Source organism: Dendropsophus ebraccatus, chromosome 5 (genome assembly GCF_027789765.1).
Source record: "Dendropsophus ebraccatus isolate aDenEbr1 chromosome 5, aDenEbr1.pat, whole genome shotgun sequence".
In the NCBI taxonomy this organism is placed as follows: domain Eukaryota; kingdom Metazoa; phylum Chordata; class Amphibia; order Anura; family Hylidae; genus Dendropsophus; species Dendropsophus ebraccatus.
In genome coordinates, this window is record NC_091458.1 from 148,505,859 (window position 1) to 148,529,175 (window position 23,317).

The window sequence follows — 23,317 nt, forward strand, 5'->3', positions numbered from 1 at the left end:
GCAGCAACAATAAATAATGAGGGAGTGTAAGTGCTTCCAGTGAATCCAGAGGGAGAGTAGTCAGCACTACAGGCAATAGGTCTTTCCCCTACCTAGCCCACCATTTACAGCCCCCCGAAAAGGAACCAGTCAACCACTCGCATACACACTGCCCCTGGGTCACTGAAGGATAGACCTACATGTCCAATGCTGCCCCCCACCCCCCAAAAAATAATAAAATAAAATTAAGCAAATAACTGAGCCATGCAAGCAAGCAAACAGGGACCTGGGAGTAGGTTGTCCCCCCCCCCCCCCCCCAAAATGTAAGTATCTACGAACATGCAGGTCAGTATTCTAGAGGTCTAGGGTATTATGTATCTGTAGGACCAAAACAGGCACTAGCTCTCTTATTCTTATACAGTATGTGTAACCGTCATTTAATTTTCTTTTTTGCAGAAATCAATAGTAGAAGTGATTTTAAGGCAAATAAGCCTCTTTCTGTACTCTAAAAGCTGTTTCCCAGCGACCCCCCCCCCCCCCCGCACACGCTTATCTGTTCATTATCGGGCAATGCCGTCATTGCAGAGGAGCAAAGTGGAAATGGGTCTGCAGAGTCCATTTATAACTTACGTAGGGAGGGGAGGCTCGAGAGGGATGAGTGAGCAGGGAGAGCAGAGAAGCAGCTGTATAGTTAGGAGACTGTCTGGGTACATAAACCGCTGGACTCAGAAGTCAGAAAAGTCACTGCTGGTCCGGAAAGTTGGTGAGAGAAGATTGCAGGATGTAGTGTTTTGCAGGGCAGCCTTTACTCTGTGCTTACTTACCGGACCCCTCCCCTCTCCATAGAGCATAATCGACACAGAAATCCTGCTTCTTCTAAAAAACAGCTTTTGGAGTGCAGAAGAAAACTCTTTTGCTTAATAAAACCTTTAAGTTTCTTAAAATCGCTTGTACTATTGATATTTATTGATTTATGAAAAATTACATTTAAATGCTTTAAATTAAATCAGCATAGTCAAATACTTACTGCTTTGAATGCCCTTGCTGGTGCAGCCTGAGTCCCAGTCTTCTCCAGATATATTTCCCAAGAGAAACTTTTAGGATCTTTATATTCTAAAAAAATTTAAGAAACAATTTGCTATTTGTATGTGGGAAATATTCTGCATAAAAATTCATGGCATATCACTACAAACTGTATAGAACACATGCAGATTCTATAAAAACACAAAAATAAATGCAACAGATAATGTCAAGACATACACCATGAATACGGAGACAAAGTCAGATAATAAAGCAAAATGCATTTCCACAGCCTTAAAGCTTGCTGAAAGACTGCACAGCCTTTCAACAAGCTTTGTGTACACAAATTTGTGAGCAGCATGCAGTACTTTAGAGTAGCCCGATACTTGAGCATAAACTATACCCAATAGAACGCGCTCGCTCATCTCTAATGATAACTAAAAATAAATTTAAAGTGCAAACCTGCTTTATATTACATCACCTGATGATTTAGATTTTGAATGTTAGGGACACTTTAAAATTACTGTTGCTTGATATTTGCAAGAAGAACATTACCCCTACTGTACAGAACCTTGTATTTTACTTATGTGTGCAAATTGGCCTATGAAAGGATTTAATAAATCAGGTCACATTCTCACGGCATCTCTCTAATTAAATTGGCGCTGTTGTGCTGGAATGTAACATGGGCCGATTATCAGCCGAGAATTTTTCTAGAATCACTCCTGTGGCCAATAATCTCCCTGTGTTAAAGTGACAGCAATCAGCTGAGGACCAGGCGAACGCCTGATCCACAGCTGATCTGATATATTTATTGGACGTACATTTTCCTGTATAAACAGGGTTACGTGTGGCTGATACCGATTAAGGGAAACTGACGTGCTGTCGGTTTCCAGATCACACAGCAGTGTACACTTTTACCATCAGCGCTGCTGGTGATCCGGCCAGCTCTCCTGTCCAGCTTCGGCTGCCACCTCCTCCAAATTGATTGACAGCGGGAGGAGGAGGGGCCCGAAGATTCAACGGCCAGAGGACTGGAAAGCAGGATGTCAGATCACAAGCAGCACGGATGGTAAGTATACACTGCTTGTGATCCAGAAACTGACAGCATGGATAGATAGATATATCTATCCCAGACCTCAATATATACATATCTGCGCAGTCAGTTTCCATGGCTGTATGAATGATACAAGGATCGTTCGTGCAGCCAGGAAGTACGATTTGTTGTGCCATGTAAAAGGCACTGCAAACAATCGCCAATATCGCCGATGACAAACCTTCAAGTGTAACTTAGATAAAGAGAGCTCTACCTGTGCAAAAATATTTATCGATATAGGATGCATTACCGGGTGGGGGAGTCAGTGAACCACCAGCCTCCTGACAGTGCCCAACAGGTCTGATGTATGGACTGCTAGCATCACACCTGGGAAATAATCAATAAGATCTAGTCAGGAAATTTCTTACAATAAAAAGAAAGATTTAGGTAAAACAAACAAAGTCCTTGTCCAAGCTGCTAGAACAATCATGAAATGATGATTTTATACAAACTTTCCCTAATTTTATTATGTACAAATGACAAAACCAAACTGTGAAACAAATTATACAGGTTTACCAATTCCTTTTTTTAAAGGGGTACTCCATGAAAAATCATTTTCTTTCAATTCAACTGGTTTCAGAAAGTTATTTAGATTTATTATTTACTTCTATTTAAAAATCTCCAGCCTTCCCATACTTATCAGCTGCTGTATGTCCTGCATGAAGTGGTGTTTTCTTTTCAGTCTGACACAGTGCTCTCTGCTGACACCCCTGTTCAAAGGTTTTCTATGGGGATTTGCTATTGCTCCGGACAGTCCCTGACATGGACAGAGGTGGCAGCAGAGAGCACTGGAAAGAATACAACACTTCCTGGAGGACATACAGCAGCTGATATGTACTGGAAGACTTGAAATTTTTAAATAGAAGTAAATTACAAATCTGTATAACTTCCTGACAACAGTTGATTTGAAATAGAAAGATTTACCCTGGAATACCCCTTTAAAGGCCTGAATCAGACATATATGGTGGTCCCATATATGTACACTTTTTAAACTTATTTAAAATATTAAATGTAAATTTACATGACGAATATAAAGAATACCAGTAATCATAACTGTGATCCCAGTTGTCAAAGTGAATGAGCAGTCTGTTTTCCACAATATCTGAAATCGTAGCTACACAAAGCAAAGAAGGATTTTTCCGATCCACAGCTTCCAATTTCATGCCAACCCGAAACCCAGATGGAGTAACCGGCTGTATGTAAAAGAAAACCAAGAATAAGAGTAATGCAACAATCAGATGATAAGAAAAAGCTGTTGATGTGGTCACTTGTTATGCTATATTAACTTTGCCTTCTTACCGTGTTGTAACTTTTAAAGAAGGTTTTGGGAGCAGCCTGGGCTTTAGATTGTTTCAGATATACAGGCCAGCTAAACTCTCCATCTTTGTAACCTAGAAACACAATGTAAAGAACGCTAAATATTATAAACGCTAATATATATAAAGCAAAAAAAAAAAAACTAAAAAAAAAATTATTATTATTATTATTATAATAAAAAATACAAGTACTTTTCCCATGTAAAATAAATATAAAAAGTGTGTAGACGTCTTCTAGACACTGCTAAGGATTTCAACCACGTTCTGAAATCAATGGATATAATTATTGCAGGAGTCTCACTCAGCTTTTCTAGCAACACATAATTGAGGAATAAGCAGTAGGGGCTGCTAAAGTTGGATGCCCATGGCCATATCTATGTTTTCCAGGACTGCCTAGGGCTGCATCCAACTATAGCAGCCATTGCTAATCAAATGCTGCACGCTCAGGTTCGACGTTTGCTCACTGAAGGGATATGTTCACACTGAGTAAAACAGACGGAATTCCTCCTGCCTCAGTGTGTTGATAGGATGGCTCGTCAGCCTCTGCTTTTGCCGCTCTCCACCTAAAGAATCATGTCAATTCTTAAAGCAGAGAGCAGCGGAAGCGTAGGCACGCAAGCCATCCCATTGACACTGAGGCAGATGGGGAGCTCCGTCGTGGAATTGTTTTACCCAGACCCTAAGGGTATGTGTACACTACGGAATTGGGGAGGACATTTCAATCGCAGTCTGCCCTTGAAGTTCTGCCTGTCCTATAGACTCAATGATATTCTGAAGCTCAATTAGCCCAAATAGGACATGTCAATTCTTGAGCGGATTGAGCTTCAGAGTATGTAAGGACTTTGATCTGTCCTTAGGAGAAATATGGTAAAAGCCATTAACTGCTCACATTGCTTACACCTATACTCCACTGTGTCTATATCAAATTAGAAAAATGTTGACATGTTCTTTGTTAAAAGTGTACCTGTCATTTTAAAACAGTCTGTTTTTGTTAAATTAAAGACGCCAAGTGACCACCCTGAAGGGTTAATGCTCTTACTGCTGTTCCTTCCAAGAGGGAAGCCTTGATTTACCTTTTTAGGGACAAGAAGAATCCTCTGGAGAATGAGTATAGGCTGATTGCTTGCAGGTTTATAGCCCAGGCTTGCTTTCCCCCTTCTCCTGTACATATCACTAGCTAAGTCCTGCCCCCACTTCCTGTATTCCATCTTGTTTTTTTTCTTACTAGAGAGGGATTGAGCCTAACAAACAGGCATTGGGCAGCAGATCGTAGAGAAATAAGGCACCCAGTAGTCTCTATTTAGATTGCTTTTCCAGGGTAGAGAGTCATATTTGGTAAGGTAAGTGAGTTACAATTGTATTACAGTTCACACAGGTTAGCAAATAGAGAGTTTGTGTTACAAAAGTTACAAAACTCATTTACTTAAAAAACCAAAAATGTTGCAGACAGTCACCTTTTGGGGGCATAAGCTTATGTCCAGTTTTTTCACACCATCCCACAGGATGTATATCCAAAGAATCAGCATTAACCCAAAAATCATAGCAGTCAGGATAGCCATCAAAATGAAGCCTGATTCGATAGCCTTGAACCTATAAGAAATTAAACATGATAAAAATTTGTACAAAGCTTAGAGGAGAAGTCCAGTGGATTATAAAATCCGTCAGCCAGCAGGGGTAGGGAGGAAATTGATTACAAGTACTGACTTACCTCTCCCCGTTCCCATGGTGAGCAGCGGGCCCCGAGATCTCCAGAGCTGACAAGTCACGACCCGGCTGATGGACTGGCCGCTCAGCCAGTGACTGGTGCGGGATGCCGCACCAGTCACTGATTGGCTAAGCGTCCAGTGCATCAGCCAGAACCGGCATTAACACCCCCCCCTCCCCCAAGTTGTGATGACATAACTCGCAACTAAGGGTCCTATTACACTGAGCGATTTTTAACAATTGCAAACGAGATTGTTTATCGTTAACCTGAAATCGTTCACCATATTACACGGAACGATGGTCGTTAGATACGATTGTTATTGCGATCATTTGCTCCTTCTGATTTAGGAAAACAATGGGCAATGTGCTATTACGCTGAACGATTAGTGAAAAAAATGCGGAACTTGAACGAACAAATGTGGAATTACAGCGAACGATTAGCGACAATTTTAGGTTCAGATCTAAATCAACGATCAACGACATACGAAAGATTTTTCGATTGTTGCCTGCAATTACATAGAACGATTATCGTTTAAATTCGACCGATATAACGACTTTTTGCACAATAATCGTCACGTGTAATAGGGCCCTTAGGTGAAAAAGCCTTCCGGCGGCGGTCCTGCTGCTCAGCACAGGCACAGGGAGAGGTAAGTTAGTACTTGTAATCTATTTTCCCCTGCCACTGACAGATTTTATAATTTGACGGACTTCTCCCTTGGGGTGCGTTCACACGTACAGGATCGGCAGCAGATTTGATGGCCCAGATTTTCTTTGAATCTGCAACTTCAAATCCTGTACGTGTGAACGCACCCTTAAGACTGACTTTTTCATCACCATGTTGTCTATGAATTTTTCCCCTTGTTAAAATACATAATACATACAGTCAGGATTTAGTAGAGATCAGATGTATAAAGAACTAAACTTACTACAGAGATCCAGCAGAACAACAATGCCCAGCTCTGCATACAACTAACATTCTCTGGTCCAGCTCGCGGGATCTCAAGCTATCTGGCAACTTGCTCACATTATTAATGTACTAAACAAAATGTTGGCAACTAAACTTTGTGGTTCTCACCTCTACAACAGTCAGGACACAATACAAGGATGGATGTTCTGGATCTATTCCTTCTAACTTTAAACCCACTTTAAAGCAATTCCGTGACTGGGGAAAAGACTGATGCTGAAAGCAAAGAAAAACAGACAAACAAATAAAGTTAAAGTGCAAAACAGGCAACAAGAACGTTGCACGCAAAAGAGGAACCCCGGCAAAAATATATATATTTTTTTAAATCAACTGGTGTCAAAAAGGTATATAGTAAATTACTTCTATGTAAAACCTCCAGTATTCCAGTACTTATCAGCTGCTGTATGTCCTGCAGTAAATGTTGTCTTTCCAGTCTGACATAGCGCTGCTGCCACCTCTGTCCATGTCAGGAACTGTCCAGGACAGGAGAGGTTTTTCTATGGATATTTGTTACTGCTATGGACAGTACCTGACATGGACAGAGATGGCAGCAGAGAGCACTGTGTCAGACTGGAAAGAATACACCACTTACTGCAGAACATACAGCAGCTGATAAGTACTGGAAGGATTGAGATTTTTTTTTATAGCAGTAAATTACAAATCTGTATAACTTTGTGGTGCCAGTTCTGGTACCAATATTTTTTGCCAGAGTCCCCCTATAAGAAGTTATTTCAACTATTTGCTACACAGATAATAAAACAATTACACATTTGGATATGGAGCAAACGCCGTAAGAGGAAACCGCCAAAACCAATAAAAGAAATTATACAAGTACAACAGAAACCCTCCAGTACTCCTTTATTTGGAATGGCTCATAAAATGGCAAGAGGCACAGGTCGCTTTTATGACCTGTTCTTAGTAAGGATGACATTGTACTGGATGAAGTCCTGATATATTTCGGTTGATTTCTTATTAACCGCCTGCTGACACCTGCTTATAAGTTTGCAATGAGTACAGCTGAGCCGATCTTTAGTTTTACCTCTTTGAAGAGCTTGAGTGGCGCAGCAGGCATCTTCTCCTCTTCCAGGTAGGATACCCAGTTCCATAGCTTCTTCTTCTGTCCTGATTATTATTTAATAAACAAAAAAAATTATTATGAATAATTACTTGAAAACAAGCAAACACCTGCCTTTTAAGGTGCCTTTAATAATCCCAACTTCAAACTTTAGCGTGTATTTTTTTAAAGATGGTGCCTATTTAAGATCAATTTTGCACATTGACAGAAGCCTCATTATCTAACATTATTAGTAATTCATTTTATTTAAAAAAAAAAAATTCTGTCCTTAAATTAAAGTTATAACATTGCCCACAAGATGTCACCGTTTCTGCTCCTAGTTGTTAAAGGGGTACTCCAAAGAAAGTTATACACATTAGTAATTTACTTTTATTTACAAGTTTCCAGTCTACCAGTACTTATCAGCTGCTGCATGTCCTGTAGGAAATGATGTATTCTTTCCAGTCTGACACAGTGCTCTCTGCTGCCACCTCTGTCCATGTCAGGAACTGTTCAGAGCAGTAGCAAATCCTTATAGAAAACCTCTACTGCTCTGGACAGTTCCTGATATGGACAGAAGTGGCAGCAGAGAGCACTGTGTCAGAATGGAAAGAATACACCACTTCCTGCAAGACTTACAGCAGCTGATAAATACTGGAAGATTGAAGATTTGTAAAGTAACCCCTTAATGTTTAATCGCCCCTACGTGTGGTTTTGCTGCTGTGCGTCAAGGTTTAAAGCCATTATTGTAAAAAATTATAAACAGCATTAAAGAAAAACAAACAAACAGCTTATACAAGGAAGGATTATAGATTTTGACAATTTACACGACCATCTACCTGCTTTAACTTGCTTGCCCGGTTTTCCTCTTCTCTGGTGTCCTCTGATTCGATCCTATTAAATTATTGACAGGTTTATGCATTTTTATATCATGTACAAGCCAGGATGGGTTCAAGCATACATGCACTGCCACTTAGAACCTCTAAGGATATACATCCCCTCGAAATGCCACTTAGAACCTCTAAGGATATACATTGCCATATGTTCTTTAAAATATCTGATCTAGGAATAAAGTGCTTTAAATTGTTTATTTGCTTAATTTAGCTGCACAATCCATTCACCTCAGTACATGCGGTTACAATAGCTCAGGCAAGATGGCAGCCGTCATAACCATGCACAAAAACAAGAGGCTCTGTATGTGGCCCTATCTAATGGTAGCATAAACTAGAGACAGAGAGGCTGAACAGAATGATTTATAATGATGCCCCAAGTGCACAGATATTCCCTCCCTTAGGTGACGTAAGTCTATCAAAATCATGTCTGGTCGTGTCCTAGAGGGGTGGGGATATCAGTGCACAGGGAGCGCTGGGCACACCTCCAAGAAGGCCGAATTGCAGATTGAGAAATTGGCAAAGATAATGGGAACCAGGCAGTGGTTAGAAAAAATGGACCACGCCCCAGGGATCTACATGCTGGCACCGACCAGGGAGTATAAAAAATTTTGGGGATTAGTGAAGTGGTACATTTGCTTTAAACCTTCGCGGTACTGTAGTGGCATGGCCAGGCAAGTTCCAATAATTTGTTCCGTTGCATAGTGTTAGTATATAGTATATACGGGGTGTGCACAGGACGTGGGAATAAGGCCAAAGAGATAAGTGTGTCAGAAAACAAAGACTGAACAGGCTCTGACCAGAAGTGATTTTTTTTTTTTTTTTTTTTTACCTCATCCTCCTCAATTGCATCTTCCTCGTCTCCTGAATCCATTAAAAGTTTCCTCTTCTTCCGCAACCTCTGAGGACGCTCGTTCTCTGTGCTGGGGACAGGACCCGGAGGCCCAATGGACGGAGTAGGTGTAATAGATTGTCCTTCTAAAGAGGGCTCCTCTTTTATTTCACTAAAGCAAACAAGAGATTATATTATAGAAAAGCTTATCCGTTCCATTGTGTCAGACAGACATGGGGGGGGGGGTAAAGTATCAAGGGCTTTGAGCTTATTTTCAGGTGAATAATTACTGTATTTTCTGGAATATAAGACGATTGTTTAACCCCGAAAAATCTTCACAGAAGTCGGGGGTCGTCTTATACGCCGGGTATGGTCGCCGCATACGGTACAGGAGTTCAAAAACGGCTGCATCCCCACCGTATGTGGCGACCCCTGTAAATAAAACAAACTATTTACCTCACCTGTGACTCATTCCAGACAGCCATGCATCCCCTGTCACGTTCCCGTGGCAAGCGGTGTGATGCACACTGCCTGCGCGGGAGGTTCCTGAAGCTCGCTCGGCTGTTAGGAGAGCTTCAGGGACCTCCGGCGCAGAAAGCGTGACGGGAATGAGACGGGGGGACACGCGGCTGCCGGGAAAGGGTCACAGCTGAGTTGCATTGTGTTTTTTTTTAATTGTTTATCTTTAGTTAACCCCTGCCTGACCGCAGCAGGGCTCCAGCTAGTAAACCCTTCTGCAGTCAGGTAGGGGTTAACATTTTCCGGCGTACATGGCAAACTCCTGAAAATCTTCTTAAAAGTCAGGGGTTGTCTTACATGACGGAAAATACAGAAGATTTTTCTGTACAAGAGAAATATCCATTAAACATTTAAAAGTTTACTGAACTCTATCCATAAAAAATATTACAGTTAAAAAAATGCACTCTCCCCTGTACGCTTCAATTTGATTTTTCATCTCTTTTTTGCTCTAAGTTTTATTTATCAACCAGTATTTGACAGATTTAGATTTTTTCTTTTAATCTGCCTGCTTTGAGTATTCACCCAAAAATTCACATAATCCGGGATTTGCGCCCGATTTTTCATTGGCGACTTTTTTTAAAAGAAAAACATGGCTGCCAACTACAAAAACAGCTCCATGCTTGTCCTCAGCTTGTGGTGGGTATTACAACTCTGCTCTATTCACTCCATACAATGCGGGACACATACTGAGGATAAGGAGTGGCGCAGTTTCAGGTGAAAAGCAGCAATATTTTTTTCTATTCCTGGATAACTCCTTTAGGCTGTGTTCACACAAGGTATGAACAACGGCCGTTGTTTGACACTCAAAAACAATGGCAGTTGTTGCAGTGAAACTTGCCTCTCAGACAACCACTTTAGATGTGAATATCTAGAGAATCACGAAGCCGAGGGTAAGAGTCACAGTCATGCCCTGCGGCCACAAACTTACTCATTATCTACAGCTTCCTTTTTCTCCATGTTACCAGGTTTTTCTTCACTTTTTTTTATTTCTGTGGAAACAGAAAATGACGTATTGTTTGAATTAAGCTTTTATGTAGAAAAAAATTTTTATTGAGAATTTTAGTTTTTTCCTTCTAATTTTCCATTTTACTATGTACATTTTTTTTTATTAATCCTGAAATCTTGCAATTTTCACTGTGGCTAAAAAAAAATAAAAAAAAATATAATAATATTATTATTAATATACTCCTTGTTCTGTAATGAAAACTTTTCATCAGTCTCCTTTTCATCATTACATTCAGGATTACACTGAAAAGTAATAGCAGTATATAGATAAAAATGGCATCACACCATTCACAATAGGTAATTGTCAGAGCTCACCTGCACAGTACCTGCTGCAAAGGCCACAAAGCATGCCAGGAAAAAAAGAAAAAAAAACAACAACAACTCAATAGTCAATAGACAAGACAGACCAGTCATCAGACCGGATTTAACAATCTGTCTGAAATCGAAACCAGACGGTTTTGGTCTCAGGCAGATTGATGAATATTAGCAGTTCCATACAATCTATTGTTCCTCTGTCCATATGGCTGTTGTAAAGCATCTCTCGGAGACCCTTTTACACACACAGATTAACTGACAGATTATTGAGGTAAAGGAATGAATATGAAAAGAGGAGAAACCTCCAGCTTTCCTTTAATACCTGTTCTCTGTTTATAGTCTGTTCCTGGCTTTGGCTTCAATAATCTGTCAGATAAATGTGTTTAAAGGCAGAATTTTTCAACTGGTGTTAGAAAGTTATACAGATTTGTAATTTACTATTTAAAAATCTCCTGTATGTCCTGTAGGAAGCGGTGTATTCTTTTCAGAGAAGTAGCGAATCTCAATAGAAAACCTCTCCTGCTCTGGACAGTTCCTGACATGGACAGAGGTGGCAGCAGAGAGCACTGTGTCAGACTGTAAACAATACACCCCTTTCTGCAAGACATACAGCAGCTGATAAGTACTGGAAGACTGCAGATTTTTTTTTTTTTAAGTCCTTTACATATCTATGTAACTTTCTCACACCAGATGATTTGAAGGGAACCTGTCACCCGGAGGGGGGGAAATGTTTTTAAAGAGAACCTGTCACCGGGGACTTGGGCACAGAGCCCGCCCAACCCCCCGGTGCAGCCCCCGGATACTTACCCTTTCCAACAAGTCCCGTTCATGGAGCCGGTCCCAGGATGAAGATATCAGAGCCCGAAGCAGTGCGCGCGTGCCGCTGAGATGAGTCCGATGCCCACAGAGAATGAATGGAGCAGTCATCTCAGCGGCGCGCGCATGGCTTCGGGCGCTGATATCTTCGTCCCAGGAGCGGCTCCAGGAACGGGACTTGTCGGAAAGGGTAAGTATCCGTGGGCTGCATCGGGGGGTCGGGCGGGCTCTGTGCCCGCGTCCCGGGTGACAGGTTCTCTTCAAAAACATTTCCCCCCCCCTCCGGAGTACCCCTTTAACAGAGCAGGAGCTCACGTAATATGGCTGCCCCCCATAAAAATTTACACCCCTCATACCTTGTTCGGGGACAGTACAGGATGATCGCTTAACAGATTTCTCTGTATCCTGAATCTTGGAGGAACAGTCCAAGGTCTTGTCAGAATCTGTAATGATCTCTAGGGTACCAAACTCACTAAGCCGGAACTAGAAACATAAACCAACCGTGAGAAACAGGAATTTTATCAGATTCACTTTAAATACAGGCCGGTGAGGGCAGAATATTAGAAGGGTGGTTCATTAGATAGAAGGGTTAATAAGTTCGGACCCGTATTTGACTTCCGGGAAGGGTAGCGATGCCGTTACTCCAGTCCAGAGCATTCATTAGGTCGAAGTCTGAAGCAGATCCCTGAGACATCTCCCCTTACCACCTGCAGAGAGAAGAATCTGTTATACAATCTACAAAGGGTTGCACCCTGCGATGAACGAACAGCCCTGATCTTTATATAGCTGTAGAGGCAACATCTTTATATATCTGAAGGTGCAGGGTAGCTAGATCGGTGCCACTGTTATATTTGAAGGATAAATTGGCGCCATATTTGTTATCTGTAGAGCTAAGCAAACTTTTGAGCACGGTCAGGTACATTCAAACTCGAGCATGCTGCATTTTTTATTACCGGCGGCTGCTGAAGTTGGATGGAGCCCTAGGGAGTCCTGGAACACATGGATACAACCTATGGCCCATGGCTGTATCCATGTTTTCCAGAACTCCCTAGGGCTCCATGCAACTTCTGTCTGCAGACCCCAAAAACTCACATGCCGCACACTCGTGACCTGGGCGTGCTCAAAGTTTGCTCATCTCTACCTGTAATTAGAAAAAAATATCTATATATTGAGGGGTGCTTTTTAGAGATCCTTTTACACTAATCAATTTTTGGCCGTCAGTAAGATTGGAGCTGGTTTGCAGTTCCTTTACACGGCATGATTAGTCGAGCAGCCGGGCCACACAAATGACTGCCGTATCATTCGTAGACCTATATAACCCTTTCACGACGAATGACGTAAATATACATCATGGTGCCGCTAACTGGGTTCAGAGAGGGAGCATGCCGTGACCCTGCTCTGAACCACACCGCTCTCGGCTGCTATCAAGGGCCCGCTGCATCAGAGGGCCAAGTTGCCCGCTCCTGTTTGTTTTTTCATGAATAAAAAAATCCCATCCCATTATAAAAGTTTAAATCACCCCTTTTTTCCCCATTTTATAAATAAAAACAAACATATTTGCTATCGCCGCACGCGGAATCACCCATTCTAGTAAATTATGGCATTCCTGATCTTCTAAGGTAAATGGCATAATCGCATAAAAAAGGGCCAAAGTGAAAAATTGCTCTTTTTTGGTGATTTCAAATCCGGAAAAACTGTAATAAAAAGTGATCAAAAAGTTGCATATACACAAGCAAGGTGCAAATAGAAAGAAGAGATCATGGAGCAAAAAATGACACCTCCCGTGACCTCATAGACCAAGGGATAACAGCGTTCTAAGGATGGGAATAGAGAAATAAAAATAAAAAAAATTAAAAAAGGTTTTCATTTTTAAAAGCTGTTCAATAAAATAAAAGTTATATAAGTTGCCTGTCGTTGTAATCATACTGACTTGAGGAACATAGATAACATGTCACTTTACAATAGGACGAATGGTGTAAACACGAAACCCCCTAAAATTAAAAACACTTATTTTTTCCCATTTCCATGTCAAATAACATCATCCCAGTTTGCAGCATATTTTATGGACACATTAACCCCTTAGCGACCCATGACGTATCTGATACGTCATGGTGCCGCGGGGGGTGTTCAGAGTGGGGTCCCGCCGGGACCCCGCTCTGAACGGCACTGATCCCGGCTGACACGTGCAGCCGGGCAGTGCCTCTATTAGCCGGCGCGGGTCCCGTTGCTGCTCCGGCTAATTAAGCCTCTAAGTGCAGCTGTCAAACCTGACAGCTGCATTTAGAGGCTAAAGACCTCACGTCCCTGGTGTCTAGTGGGGCGGATCTCCCCCCCGCGATGCGATCGCGGGGGGGAGATCCGTTCTTCTGCCCGTGCCGGGCCTCAGCGTCGGAATGACGCTGATCCCGGCTCGGCAATAGATTGCTATGGCCTGCAGAAGGCCATAGCAATCTATGACCGATCTGATCGATCTTTGCTGTGTATATACACAGCATTGATCTCTATGAGATAAGTGCTGTTTATATACAAGTCCCCCAGGGGGACTTCTAGTTAAAGTAAAAATAAAAGTTTAAATGTTTTTTTTATTAATTTCCCATTTTATAAATATAAATAAATAAATAAATAAACATACATGTTTGGTATTGCCGCGCGCGTAATCGCCCGAACTATTAATTAATCACATTCCTGATCTCGCACGGTAAACGGCGTAAGCGCAAAAAAATTCCAAAGTGCAAAATTGCGCACTTTTGGTCGCATCAAATCCAGAAAAAATGTAATAAAAAGTGATCAAAAAGTCGTATATGCGCAATTAAGGTACCGATAGAAAGAACGCATCATGGCGCAAAAAATGACACCTCAAACAGCCCCATAGACCAAAGGATAAAAGCGCTGTAAGCCTGGGAATAGAGCGATTTTAAGGAACATATATCTGTTAACCATGGTTTGAATTTTTTACAAGCCATCAGATAATATAAAGGTTATACAAGTTATATATCATTGTAATCGTAACGACTTGAGGAACATGCATAACCAGTCAGTTTTACCATATGGCGAACGGCGTAAATGCAAAACTCCCCGAAATCAAAACAAATTCCTTTTTTTTTTAATTTGACAGAGCAAATGATTTTTTTCCGGTTTCGCAGCATATGTTATGGAAAAATAATGCCTGTCATTGCAAAGTACAATTGGTTTCGCAAAAAATAAGCGCTCATATAAGTCTCTAGGTGAAAAAATGCAAGCGCTATGGCCTTTTAAACATAAAGTGGGAAAAGCAAAAGTTCAAAAACGAAAATTGGCTTCGACCTTAAGGGGTTAAAGGACAGATGCCCATAGAGAATGAATGGGGAGTCCGATGCTCCGTCATTCTCTATGGGCATCGGACTCATCTCTCAGCGCGCGCGCCGTGCTTCGGGCGCTGAAATCTCCATGACCCGACCGGCTCAGGAAGCGGGACCCGGCGGGATCACGTAAGTATAGGGGGATCTAACAGGGGGTCGGGAGCCTGTCACCCCGGCACGGGGGGTGACAGGTCCTCTTTAAGTCTGTCACTGCAAAGTAAAACTGTAGGTGAAAAAAAGCAAAGAAGGAAAAAGCAAAAGGGCAAAAATGAAAAATGGCTCCGTCATTAAGGGGTTAAAGAAGTACTCCAGCATGGGGGCTATTTTTAGCTCTGGCTGGGGAGGAGGTGGCTAAAAGAAAAGACGTCCACTCACCTCCCCGGTTCCAGCGGCGGCTCCCGCATTGCAGCGCTCCGGTGCCCGGCCGTTTTCGTTTGTCTGACGCGGGCCCGAGACGTGACGTCTCAGGACCGCTCAGCCACTCAGTGAAGGAGGCGAGATGCGGGAGCTGCCGCTGGAACCGGGGAAGTGAGTGGACGTCTTTTCTTTCAGCCACCTCCTCCCTGACCAGAGATTAAAAATAGCCCCCACGCTGGAGTACCCCTTTAAATTTGTTGCCATCGGCCACGCATCCCGTTTACACATAAAAGATACCGTCAACTGAGGGTCGGGCGTTTTGCCACTCCTCGACTGATCGCTGACACTTTTACACGGCCGATTATCGGCCAAATTAGCATTTCTAACTTATTGCCGCCTGTGGCTCTCCGGCTATTGCAGAACTACAACTCTCATCAAGTTCGGACAGGGAGAGTGAACCTTGGCTCTCCAGCTGTAGCAAAACTACAACTCCCATCATGCCTGGACAGCCTTTGGCTGTCCATGCATGATGGGAGTTGTAGTTCTGCAACAGCTGGAGAGCCAAGGTTCTCCACCCCTGCTATAGGCAATAGCTTTCCTATGTAAATCGATCCACGTACAGAAGACAGACCTGGCCCTTAGGTCGCACGTATGCGCCTTATATAACAGCTCACAGGCTGCAGTACCCACTACTGGCCACTAGAGCGCGCACACGTCCTCAGGTGAGAAGATGTAGCCCCGGAGTTCCAGTAGTGAAATAGTGCTGGTTCCTACACTACTGCAGTCCCGTAAAGCAGCGCGGAAGTCGTCCTGTCACCTCTGTATCGGTAAAGCATCTGTGAGGAGACCGAGCGTGTCGCGTCCACCGCTATGTCACAGCTCGGCTCGCCTGCTCCGCTCTCCGGGACAAACAACCATTTGCCGTGAGGGAAAAAACTCCTAACCCGCCGCCCGCGCCCACAAATGGTGATTCCTATATATTCTGACTGCAAAGCAAAACTCCCCTCTCACTTTGCAGGGCATCACTCCTCACCACTCCTCTGTCCCGGAGCCGCCTCTTCCACCATAAGATGGCGTCAAAGGGCGGAGCCAGCGGTCGCCCCGCCCACCCGGCTCCTATTTCCAAGGCAACCACTCCGGCCCGCTCCCCCACCCGTGAGGTGGAGGCAGAGTCTCGGGCACCTGTGTGTGAGGGAACTACAACATATACAAAGTCCCAAAAATAAAAGGGCTTGTCCAGGAAAACGGAAACACAGGCGCATTCCCTTACAGACAGCGCCACTCATCTCCATTCAGGTCATCTCCATTTATTTCAATGGACCTGGGCTCTGATACCTCATACAGGGGCACTGGGCTGTGATACCTCATACAATGGACCTGGGCTGTGATACCTCATACAGGGGCACTGGGCTGTGATACCTCATACAGGGGCACTGGGCTGTGATACCTCATACAGGGGCACTGGGCTGTGATACCTCATACAGGGGCACTGGGCTGTGATACCTCATACAGGGGCACTGGGCTGTGATACCTCATACAGGGGCACTGGGCTGTGATACCTCATACAGGGGCACTGGGCTGTGATACCTCATACAATGGACCTGGGCTGTGATACCTCATACAGGGGCACTGGGCTGTGATACCTCATACAATGGACCTGGGCTGTGATACCTCATACAGGGGCACTGGGCTGTGATACCTCATACAGGGGCACTGGGCTGTAATACCTCATACAGGGGCACTGGGCTGTGATACCTCATACAGGGGCACTGGGCTGTGATACCTCATACAGGGGCACTGGGCTCTGATACCTCATACAGGGGCACTGGGCTGTGATACCTCATACAGGGGCACTGGGCTGTGATACCTCATACAATGGACCTGGGCTGTGATACCTCATACAGGGGCACTGGGCTGTGATACCTCATACAGGGGCACTGGGCTCTGATACCTCATACAATGGACCTGGGTTCTGATACCTCATACAGGGGCACTGGGCTGTGATACCTCATACAATGGACCTGGGCTCTGATACCTCATGTAAGGGGAGCGCACTAAAAAAAACAACTTTATTCCTATAAATACAAAGATTTTACAGATACAACAATTTAGCTAACTTCGGTCCTGTGCTGCTCTTTTCCTTCCATTGTTGAGGTTTTGTTGTCTAGGTTACCGACCATATAGCTCTATCTCTACGGTAAGATGGTGACCACAGACTGCTTCTCTGTTCTCATCACTTTTGCCATTGTTTTCACCCATAGAGGTAACATTAGACAGAGTCTACAACCCACAGAAGCCGGTCAGGTAGTGCAGCTCATCCAGGATGGATCAGTGTGAGCTGTGGCAAGAAAGTTAGCTGTGTCTGTTAGCGTAGTGTCCAGAACACGGAGCAGGTACCACGAGACAGGCCATTATTCCAGGAGACATGGAGGGGCCATAATGTCCAGAGAATGGAGCATATACCCGGAGACCTGGAGGGGGCTATAGTGTCGAGAGCACAGAGCAGATACATGGAGATGGGCCAGTACACCAGGAGACATGGAAGAGGCCGTAGTGTCCAGATCACGGAGCAGATACATGGAGATGGGCCAGTACACCAGGAGACATGGAGGAGGCCATAGTGTCCAGAGCACGGAGCAGATACATGGAGATTGGCCAGTACACCAGGAGACATGGAGGAGGCCGTAGTGTCCAAAGCACGGAGCAGATACATGGAGATTGGCCAGTACACCAGGAGACATGGAGGAGGCCATAGTGTCCAAAGCACGGAGCAGATACATGGAGATTGGCCAGTACACCAAGAGACATGGAGGAGGCCATAGTGTCCAGAGCACGGAGCAGATACATGGAGATGGGCCAGTACACCAAGAGACATGGAGGAGGCCGTAGTGTTCACGGCATGGAGCAGATATTAGGAGACAGGCCAGTACACTAGGAGACATAGGCTGCATTCACACGTTCCTTGTTCTGTCTGTGAAACACTGATGTTGATTGCCCGACCTAGACTGTTTTCCCGCTGCTGGCATGATATTGAAACAATCAAGGTTGGGCATTCAACATCCGTGTTTCACAGACAAAACACAGAAAATGTGAATGCAGCCTTAGATTAAGCCGTAGTGTCCAGAGCATGGAGCAGATACCAGGAGACGTGGAAGGGGCTGTAATGTACATGAAGCAGATAGCAGGAGACATGGAGGAGGCTGTAGGCCAGTACATCAGGGTTGGGCAACAACCCAACAGCAGGGAGCAACAGGAAGAGCAGTGCCAGAGCCCTGCAAAATGACCACTAATATCCATGTCTGCTCAAACTAATAAACAGACTCCACAAGGATGGTATGAAGGCCTGATGTCCAGAAGCTGGTGTTCTGCTTACAGCCTAACAATGTGCAGGGCGATTGGCATTTGCCAGAAAACACCAAAATTAGCAGATTGGGCATTTGCACCCTATGCTCGCCATGGATGAGAGCAGGTTAACACTGAGCACATGTAACAGAGTCTGAAGATACCATGGAGAACGTTCTGCAATATCCTATGCATAAATGGTTTGGCAGTGGGTCAGTAATGGTGTGGGGTGACATTTCTTTGGAGGGCTGCACAGCCCTCCATGTGCCAGAGTTAGCCTGACTGCCATACGGTTCCCGAAGGGAGATCCTCAGAGCCCTTGAGAGACCATATGCTGGTGCGGTTGGCCCTGGGTTCCTCCTAATGCAGGACAATGCTAGACCTCATGTGGCTGGACCTGTGTCAGCAGTTCCTGCATGATTAAGGCATTGAAGCTATGGACTGGCTGCCTGTTCCCTAGACCTAAATCCAGTCCAGCACATCAGGGACATCATGTCTCGTTTTATCCCCAAACATCACATTGTATCTCAGACTTTCCAGGAATTGACTGATGCTTTAATCCCGGTCTGGAAGAAGATCCCTTAGGAGAACATGTGTCTTCTCATTAGGAGCATGCCCAAGCGTTGTAGGAAGGTCATACAGGCAGAAATGAAAAGGGAAAATGATGTATCTGAATAAGCCAGCAAGTAATGGTGGGCTTTGTGCGGCTACATTGAATCAATGGGTCCTTTTTCTGTCTGTAATGGTACATGTACTGTATTGCAGTGGACTTTACGCTGGGAGTCTTGCACTGAAATCAGGCCGCAAATCTGATTACCATTAAACTCTATGCCACTTCATTCCCACTGTGGCACTCGTCTTAGCCAGTGATGGGGGGACCTGGAGACACCGGAGGGGGGCAGGGAGGGCAGACAGGTAAGAATGGCTTCTTTTTATTAGAATAATAATTCACAGGCTTACTGGCATAATCTGGAAAAGTAAGTGCAATGTTTCAACCCTACATGGGTCTTTGTCAAGCATGACAAAGACCCATGGAGGGTAAAAACGTTGCATTTACTGTACCAGATTATGCAAATAAACATGTGAATACGCTGTACGGATGCTGTTGGATTTTCTTTTTTCTATGTTTAAATGTTTTTATCAGCCGGTTTCTTGAGACCCCGACTGGTCAGGCGGATTCCACTGTACGCCCAAAGAATTCACATGTCTATGCGACGGACGGAACTTCAAGTGAGAGCGCAGGGGTTGGGGGGGGTGGGGGCTGTTGGTGGTCAGATTAGCGACGGAATCCCTGCTGAGTTATCTGCCACATTTACTCTGTGTGCATATACCCTTGTGGAGCGATCTGGTGTTTTAATATGAGTTTTTACTTACAGGTAATCACAGGCATTATAATCCAATGAATGCCTCCCAGGTATAATACTTGGCCTTGCTATATGCTTTTTTCAGCTAAGCACAGTTGTGCACTACCCTATTTTTGTCAGGTGGAAGAGTATTACAAGTTAATTTTACCTTGTGCTAGGTTTAGTGGTGACCAATCTTAGGCTACATTCACACGTTCCGTGTTCCGCACAGAATACGCACACATCTGTACAGTTCCCCCGCTCCTAGCATCTTATCACAGATGCTGCCTGGGGGGAGGGGGGTATAGTTACAGGCCTTCCACGTCTGTGTTCCGTGTGGAAGACGGAATGTGTGAATGCTGCCTTAACATATAGCCAGAACTAGTCGCTCAGCTTCCAGGACCCTGAATGGACACATATTGGAGCTTAGACACCTCAGTTATGCTTCAACATCACACTTAAGTAACGATTATTCAAGTATCAAACCCGGTTTCAGTGGATGTCCAAATGTAATGGAATCACCCATTTGCACAACAAAGTCCGGACCCAAATGGATGAAAACAGAAATGGAAGAGAAAGCGAAACGACAACCTCCTATCTGAAAAATAATGCCAACGATGACCAGCATATAGTGGGGACAATGGCAGGGTGCTCATCCAAGGAAATGCAGTTTGCATATATAAATAATCCAAACATAGAGAAGATACATGGAGTCTTCTTTATTCAAGTGAAATCGTTAAAAACTTGCAGAGTGTGTAGCAGTCGGCGTGGAGCTGCACTACCTGAGCCACTTGTGTGGGTGGTACAGTCCGTCTCACGCTACCACGAGTGTGAAAGCACCAACATTCAAAGGTGCCCAAAACATTTTGTGTGATTTTGTTTTCAGCACATTCAACTTTGTACAGAACAGAGTATTCAATGAGAAGATTTCATTCATTCAGATCTAGGATGTGTTGAGTGTTCCCTTTATTTTTTGAGCAGTGTATATATCTATGTGGATTTATTGACCTATGAAATAATGCTCACATCATCTGAGCCATTTGCAAGCTTAGTAGTAGCAAGAAAAAAAAAACAGAATAATGGTGCACCCACACACATAATCCATTAGTACAAAATTACATACTTTAAGTCACAAAAATAACATACATAAAAATCGACATGCATTTAAAAACACTAAAAACCCAATACGGGTGAACTATCACTTGGAGGTTGGTGGAAATACACCCAACCACAAGTGCGGACCTGCCCAATCCGGTGGTGGTTGGGTGTATTTCCACCAACCTCCAAGTGATGGTTCACCCGTATTGGGTTTTTAGTGTTTTTAAACGTATGTCCAAGCCGTTTTTATGTATGTTATTTTTGTGACTTAAATAAAGTATGTACAGTATTTTTGTACTAATGGATTATGGTTGTGGGTGCACCATTATTCTGTTCTTTTTCTTACACGTGATAGCTTCCTCTTATTTTGTAGTTCAATTTTTAAGCTTACATAAACACACAATCCCCGATCAGGGTATATATCAGTATCAATAAACTGCAATCAGGTGTTAAACAAATCAAGAAATAAGACAAGAGGAAAAAAAGGAGACGGGAAGATGGCACCACATGTAATCCTGTTACGTGCAGATGTGTGAAATAAAAGTATAGGTGGACTCCCTCCTTTGAGCCCCTTGTGCTTTATGTGTATCACCTTGCTTTGGGGTAGCTCGTAGCATCGAATAATGGCTGCCAGTCAAAGGATCCAGGAAATGGAACTCTCCCAGTGTTGGGACCTGTGGTTTTATGCAGTGGAGAGAAGAAAAAAAAAATACCTTGGTAGGTATCCTAGTGCTGCCAAAAATTCCTTCACAACGAGTGGAGTATAACAAATTAAATAGCTGATTTATTGGATAAAATCTGTACAAATTTACATAAAATAAGCAATTACACATTTAAGGAGTTCCATCTCCCTTTATCAGATTCTGCCGCAAGTCCTTCGCGTGTTTTCCTCAGTGTGCGTATACCCTTACATGAGTTTTCACTTGGATTCAAAATTTGCAGGGTGAAAACTGGTATACGTGCGTGAACATATCTGTGCTACAGAAGGCACAATGGTGGTGTGAATGGCTATCCCAAAAGTGGCTGTTATGGCTATCCCAAAACTTAAAGGGAAACTATCCTTAGTGCACGGGGCACTGAGGATAAAGGGGAATTTTATACTCACCGTAAATTCTCTTTCCTGTAGTCCGAAGCAGCAGCACATAATGGGGAAGATTCTATCTTCCTGCAATGATAGGACAGATGGTAACAAGCAATAAAGAGTTAATTGCCCCTGCCAATAAGGCCCTATGCTGACCCAGCCTCCTTATATACTTCTAACGATCTAGGAAAAACATAACCCAAAACACTCAAGGTATGCTGCATAAACTTTTATAGGGAGGGTTAGTTTGTGCTGCTGCTTCGAACTACAGAAAAAAGAATTTACGGTGAGTATAAAATTCCCCTTTCCCTTACGTCCTAAGCAGCAGCACATAATGGGGATATAGCAAGATCACATAAAGAGTGGGAGAATCATACAGCAGCCATGAGAACCGGTTTACCAAGATTGGTTGCCCAGAGGTTCTAATGTCCAAAAGTATAAGAAGACCACAATGCAGTTCTGCATAACTGATCAATGAGAATGCACATCTCCTCCACCCAGGATGTAGACATTGCCCTTGTGGTAAGGTACTTGGACTCTCACCTCTTGGTAACACACAGAGTCTGCCATAACCATCTGGATAAAGTGGCTTTTGAGGACTTCCAATCACTGTTCCTTCCTGAAAAAGATACAGATAAAATCTTCTGACTTCTCTGGTTCTCACTAAATAAACTCTCAAGGCTCCGCCCACACCCAGAGAGCGCAGGCTCAAGGCTCCGCCCACAGCCAGAGAGTGCAGTTGTAACGCTTCCTCATTGGAGGAATTTAGGCAGAAACAGGTAAGGATAAAAAAACAAAGTCCTGAAGGATAACAAGATATGGTTCAGTCGCTCCTAATGTCTGAACATACTCCTGCGTTTAGCAGATGTAATAGCTACTAGGAAGCACCTTGAGGGTCGGGTATTTTAATTCAACTAAAGATAACTCAAAACAGAGCCGTGCAAGGTGATGAAGGACGAGTCCTAGATCCCACCTGGGAGTTGGTTCCATTACAGTTGCTTTAATCCTCTGCGTAGCTTTAATAAATCTCTGTATTAGGGATTTATGGGACAGTCAGCTGTCTGGAAGAGCATAAAGAGCAGAGACATGTACTTTGACGGTCGCAGCTTCAGCCCATTCTCAAACCCATCCTGGAGAAATCGAAGGATCGCCTTGATAGACAGTGATATGGGAAAGGTCCGATTCTTCTCACACCAGGATAGAAAACCTTCTTCACCCTCAGGGAGGTTCTCTTTGTGGGTTCTGCTCTTA

The 23,317-nt window shown here is 43.7% G+C and overlaps 1 protein-coding gene across 4 annotated transcripts in view; it reads right to left on the reverse strand.

The window, feature by feature from the left end:
• Positions 1–16,308, reverse strand: part of LOC138793192 (lethal(3)malignant brain tumor-like protein 4) — a 35,924-nt gene extending 19,616 nt beyond the window's left edge. Inside the window, exons 1-13 of one of the 4 annotated variants that reach the window (XM_069971579.1) lie at positions 16,236–16,308; positions 12,112–12,214; positions 11,864–11,990; positions 10,300–10,360; positions 8,853–9,024; positions 7,970–8,024; positions 7,116–7,198; positions 6,188–6,292; positions 4,863–4,998; positions 3,392–3,483; positions 3,134–3,285; positions 2,343–2,419; positions 1,007–1,092 (exon numbers count right to left, since the gene is read on the reverse strand). In XM_069971579.1, the coding sequence (XP_069827680.1) occupies positions 1,007–1,092; positions 2,343–2,419; positions 3,134–3,285; positions 3,392–3,483; positions 4,863–4,998; positions 6,188–6,292; positions 7,116–7,198; positions 7,970–8,024; positions 8,853–9,024; positions 10,300–10,360; positions 11,864–11,990; positions 12,112–12,201 (1,236 nt within the window). In that variant the 5' untranslated portion in view covers positions 12,202–12,214; positions 16,236–16,308. The other 3 variants (XM_069971578.1, XM_069971580.1, XM_069971581.1) reach the window with 3 other exon arrangements.
• Between the last annotated feature and the right edge of the window lie 7,009 nt (positions 16,309–23,317).